This window comes from Bombina bombina, chromosome 10, assembly GCF_027579735.1.
Source record: "Bombina bombina isolate aBomBom1 chromosome 10, aBomBom1.pri, whole genome shotgun sequence".
Taxonomy (NCBI): Eukaryota; Metazoa; Chordata; class Amphibia; order Anura; family Bombinatoridae; genus Bombina; species Bombina bombina.
This window is the reverse complement of record NC_069508.1, coordinates 32,153,432-32,159,431: the sequence shown is the minus strand read 5'-3', so window position 1 is coordinate 32,159,431 and position 6,000 is coordinate 32,153,432. Positions and strand designations below refer to the sequence as shown.

General features: G+C 38.8%; 1 protein-coding gene across 2 annotated transcripts in view; it reads right to left on the bottom strand.

Moving 5' to 3' along the window:
* Positions 1-1,107: 1,107 nt before the first annotated feature.
* The window catches only part of LRRC8B (leucine rich repeat containing 8 VRAC subunit B), a 37,281-nt gene continuing 32,388 nt past the window's right edge, over positions 1,108-6,000 (bottom strand). For both annotated transcript variants that reach the window (XM_053693925.1, XM_053693926.1), the window contains exon 4: positions 1,108-2,023. In XM_053693925.1, coding sequence (XP_053549900.1) covers positions 1,757-2,023 — 267 coding nt within the window. In that variant the 3' untranslated portion in view covers positions 1,108-1,756. The remainder of the gene's footprint in view (positions 2,024-6,000) is intronic.

Sequence of the window (6,000 nt, the reverse complement as noted above, 5' to 3'; positions counted from 1 at the left end):
CAATTTAACTTGCATGATTCATTTTAAGACACAATTAAATTCACTTCTATTTTCAAATCCCTTGGTATCCCTTGTTGAAAAAGAATATGTACATATCCTACACAAATGGGAACTAGCTGCTGATTAGCGCCTGTACACATTGGTCTCTTGTGATTAGCCAACTAGATGTGTTCAGCTAGCTGCCAATGTTCCTTCAGCAAAGGATAACAAGAGAATGAAGCAAATTTGATACTAGAAGTAAATTGGAAAGTTAATTACAATTGTACGTTCTATCTGAATCATTAAATAAATGTTGGGGTTTCCTGTTCCTTTCTTCATAAACAGTGTATACAGACGTAATATAACAAGTGGTTATCTGCTTCATATAGTTAAAGTAAAATGCTGCTACATGCACTATGCAATATAGCTATACAGGCTTCTACAGATACTGTGCAACAATATGAAAAAGCAATTTAAAGGCAATTTTTTCACAAGTAGCCTTTAGTAGGTATCTGTCTTAAAGTGCAACACTCAAAGATCTGTACAAATCCAGACCTTTGTGTGTTGCACTTTAACACCAATATATCCGGCGACAAAAATAGCTGAATGCTGCTACCCGCGGAATATTCAAATGACGAATTTTGCACATACCTTAACTTTAGTAATATTAACAAGAATAAAGACAGGCACAGATCACCTTAAATATCTTCTTGTTTATGGGCAGTGAGGTGGGACACCTGTTATAGCATTAGATTATATGGCAGACTGAGCAAGGGGTTCTTACAATAGCTTATGAAGGTTTATAAACCTTATAAAAAATAGATATTCTAGCTGTGTTTTTGTTGTCTAGATAGAAAGTGGAAAATGCACTCAGTTTACTTCCCGGCATTAATGTCTACACAGATTTTTGTTGTTGCTTTAAGAAAGTAAACGTTACATGTGTATTAGTCATAAACTGCTGTTTATTGCATAAGGAGGAATTCTGTAGTGAGAGTGACACTGGTTCACTAACTGCCACTGCTTGTAGTTTTCCATCTCATAGAGTAAAAAGAGAATCTAATTTAAAGTGATGGTAAAGTTTCTAATTTGTATAATCAGATCCAGAATGGGAACGATATTTTAGATGGACTTTAATTCATCCATTCTATTGAAGATACGCTATAATTTACTTTTTAATATAGCAATAAAATTCTAATACTCCATGCCGTGGGCTGGCTGCCCGTTTCAAGGTATTTTTTGTGTGTGAGCTGTTCTCCAATTGGTGTTCTAGCCATACGGCACTCACACATTTATTTATTTTTTGCGGCTAGAGTACCGATTAGAAAACGGTTTAAACAGCTCACAAAGTAATTACATTTGAAATGGGTGGCCAGAGCACAGGGTATTACAATGTCATCGCTACATTAAAAAGTAAGTTATAGCGTATCTTCATTAGAATGGATGAATTCATGTCCAGCTAAAGTATCGTTTCTATTCTGGATCTAATTATACAAATTGGGAACTTTATCATCACTTTAATAAATTGATTGACAATCTGGTTAATTGATTTGCACAGGGAAGCAGCAGACCAACACCAACTAACAATTAATAAGATGGTGCAGATTAGTATGAATATGAATAACGCCTCACATTGCCAGTTTCCTTTTATTAAGCGATCTAATGCTTTGTTAAGCGGTAAACTCATTTGTTATGCTTATAAAACATATACTAGTCTGTATGGGTGTCATCTAACTATCTGCTCAACTTCTGCCTTTGAAATAAACAGATCAAACGTGTCTTATCTTTGAGAAGGTTTTGAATCCTCCTTTCTACAAGAGGGGAGAGTACGTAGCACATTATTTTCCACAATTATATTGTTCAGTTTTAGGGCCTGGCACGATTCCAACTCCGGGGGAAGAAATTCGATCTGATTTCCAATGAGTTCTATTTTAATAAGGTGCATCAGTTCCCCAACCAGAGGAGAAAGGCTGAACAAGTTATTCTTTCCCACCAGTAAATACTGAAGTTTGTTGCATTTAAACAGCCCCTCTGGAAGTATCTCCATCTGTAAAACAATGACACATTAATTCTTACAATACTATTGTATGGTGTTTCTTAGCTACTGCACTTGTATTTGATAGAAAAAAGAAAAAAAATGTCACGCACGCACACATATATATATATATATATATATACACACACACACATATAGACACAAAGACATACATATACAGGGAGTGCAGAATTATTAGGCAAGTTGTATTTTTGAGGATTAATTTTATTATTGAACAACAACCATGTTCTCAATGAACCCAAAAAACTCATTAATATCAAAGCTGAATATTTTTGGAAGTAGTTTTTAGTTTGTTTTTAGTTATAGCTATTTTAGGGGGATATCTGTGTGTGCAGCTGACTATTACTGTGCATAATTATTAGGCAACTTAACAAAAAACAAATATATACCCATTTCAATTATTTATTTTTACCAGTGAAACCAATATAACATCTCAACATTCACAAATATACATTTCTGACATTCAAAAACAAAACAAAAACAAATCAGTGACCAATATAGCCACCTTTCTTTGCAAGGACACTCAAAAGCCTGCCATCCATGGATTCTGTCAGTGTTTTGATCTGTTCACCATCAACATTGCGTGCAGCAGCAACCACAGCCTCCCAGACACTGTTCAGAGAGGTGTACTGTTTTCCCTCCTTGTAAATCTCACATTTGATGATGGACCACAGGTTCTCAATGGGGTTCAGATCAGGTGAACAAGGAGGCCATGTCATTAGATTTTCTTCTTTTATACCCTTTATTGCCAGCCACGCTGTGGAGTACTTGGACGCGTGTGATGGAGCATTGTCCTGCATGAAAATCATGTTTTTCTTGAAGGATACAGACTTCTTCCTGTACCACTGCTTGAAGAAGGTGTCTTCCAGAAACTGGCAGTAGGACTGGGAGTTGAGCTTGACTCCATCCTCAACCCGAAAAGGCCCCACAAGCTCATCTTTGATGATACCAGCCCAAACCAGTACTCCACCTCCACCTTGCTGGTGTCTGAGTCGGACTGGAGCTCTCTGCCCTTTACCAATCCAGCCACGGGCCCATCCATCTGGCCCATCAAGACTCACTCTCATTTCATCAGTCCATAAAACCTTAGAAAAATCAGTCTTGAGATATTTCTTGGCCCAGTCTTGACGTTTCAGCTTGTGTGTCTTGTTCAGTGGTGGTCGTCTTTCAGCCTTTCTTACCTTGGCCATGACTCTGAGTATTGCACACCTTGTGCTTTTGGGCACTCCAGTGATGTTGCAGCTCTGAAATATGGCCAAACTGGTGGCAAGTGGCATCTTGGCAGCTGCACGCTTGACTTTTCTCAGTTCATGGGCAGTTATTTTGCGCCTTGGTTTTTCCACACGCTTCTTGCGACCCTGTTGACTATTTTGAATGAAACGCTTGATTGTTCAATGATCACGCTTCAGAAGCTTTGCAATTTTAAGAGTGCTGCATCCCTCTGCAAGATATCTCACTATTTTTGACTTTTCTGAGCCTGTCAAGTCCTTCTTTTGACCCATTTTGCCAAAGGAAAGCAAGTTGCCTAATAATTATGCACACCTGATATAGGGTGTTGATGTCATTAGACCACACCCCTTCTCATTACAGAGATGCACATCACCTAATATGCTTAATTGGTAGTAGGCTTTCAAGCCTATACAGCTTGGAGTAAGATAACATGCATAAAGAGGATGATGTAGTCAAAATACTCATTTGCCTAATAATTCTGCACTCCCTGTATATATATATATATATATATATATATATATATATTTATACACACACACACAGATCTGATAATCATTCTCAAAATTATGTAAACTTCAAAGGTATCTAAAGATTACAAATTCATAACAACAATTATATTTAATATGTCAATTCTATACACACAGGTAGAAAACCCTTTGTCCAATCTGGTTGGAACTAGAAAAGGTTTGGATTTTGGAATATTTGTATATTTGCATTTACAAATATAGCTTGAAGAGGGGATGGGACCAAGTGTAAACAACAAGATCTTATATCATTTATGCAATATTTGTATGTCATAATACAGCTTATACATGTAATCTAAACTTTGTTAATAATTTTGTATTCATAGTAAAATCAGAAAGGTAACAGTTATTGCTTTAAATATACACTATAATTTGTATTTTATAACCCCTTAAAACAAACAAAAGAGCAAGTTAGAGAAGATTGGGACTTACAGGTGATTTTATATATATATATATATATATATATATATATATATATATATATATATATATATATATAAACATAAAATTATGACTTACCAGATAATTTCCTTTCCTTCTATACAGGGAGAGTCCACAGCTGCATTTATTACTTTTGGTAATGCAGAAACTGGCCACCAGGAGGAGGCAAAGACACCCCAGCCAAAGGCTTAAATACCTCCCCTACTTCCCTCATCCCCCAGTCATTCAGCCGAGGGAACAAGGAACAGTAGGAGAAATATCAGGGTGAAAAAGGTGCCAGAAGAAAACAACTTAAACTTAGGGCCGCCCACCGAAGAGCACAGGTGGGAGCTGTGGACTCTCCCTGTATCGAAGGAAAGGAAATTATCTGGTAAGTCATAATTTATGTTTTCCTTCTAAATACAGGCAGAGTCTACAGCTGCATTCATTACTTTTGGGAAAACAATACCCAAGCTATAGTGAACACTGAATGCTAACGGGGGTGGGGGGTAAAAAGAGAGGCAGACCCAATCTGAGGTCACCACAGCCTGAAGCAAACCCCAATCACCCGAAACTGCTCCAACAGAAGCAAAAGAAACAAAAAAAATGTTAGAAGGACCAAGTAACCGTCCAACAATTATGACCATAAGAGCCCACGCCAGAAACAAGAGAAATCACTGGTCCCAAATTGAGCCCAAAAAACCTCTGGTCTCATAGACAGCGGGACTCTAGTCTCTTCAAATGAAGAACACTCCTCCCCGAACATGACAAGGAGGACGACCAAGACTCAATACCTACATTTCCGAATAGGAAGTTACCTAGAAGTAAGCAGAGCATGCTAAAAAAAAGTTAGAAAGGACTTCGAGGTACGATCCCAGAAAAAAAAGGAAAGGAACACCAGAGGGAGAAGCTCCGTGGAGAACCCGATGGAAAAATTCCATAGGGCAAAAACCCCAAGGGGAGCGAAGTACCAGACTGCAAGAGAGACTAGGACATGTATAAAATACTCCCCATCAGAACAGGTCAAAGAATAGAAAATTCAGAACCATCACCTACATCGACACAAATGTAAAAAACCTAACAGGAAAGTCTAAGTTCCTGAAGAGGCAAAAAAAAGACTAGAACAGAACTGCCTGACCGCAGTCTGCGTCCAATCGAAAAGAAATGAACAGCAAGAGTTCATGAACCATGGGAAACAGACCAGAAGCTGACATCTAGAATCTGTTTAGGAGCCCCCATACCAGGGCAGAAAGCAACGGATGATACAACCCGTAACCCCCCGACTGAGAGGTAGCCAGGCTAACCCCCAGGCTAGAGGAACTAGCCGTTCCATCCAGAACCGGCTAACAGACCCTTCTTCCGGTACACCCTGAAAAGGGACAAAGGAGGACCTCAAGAAAAGGTATAAAAACAGGAGAAATCAACACCACCCCACTAAGAAACAGGGGGGAGGAAGGTCACCATCACCAAGAGAACGAGGAAACAGCTACAAGCTGAGGAAAGGACTGACACCCTTCAGAAACAACCCTCTCACGGATCCAAAGGCAAGATACAGGAAACTCCATAAGGAAGCACCCATTATGAAGAAGACCAAACTACGAAATAAAGTCGCAGCATAAGAAAGGCAATCAGATACCCTGACGCCTGCTCCTGACAGAATGAGTCAACCAGGAAGGTGTGACATAGTCAAGGAGGGCAAGGAAGATAAACATCCCAAGCCCTAAAAGATCCATAGATCATCCTAAGAACCCCTAAGGAAAAAGACTGAGACAGTCACGGACGCCAAAAAAAACC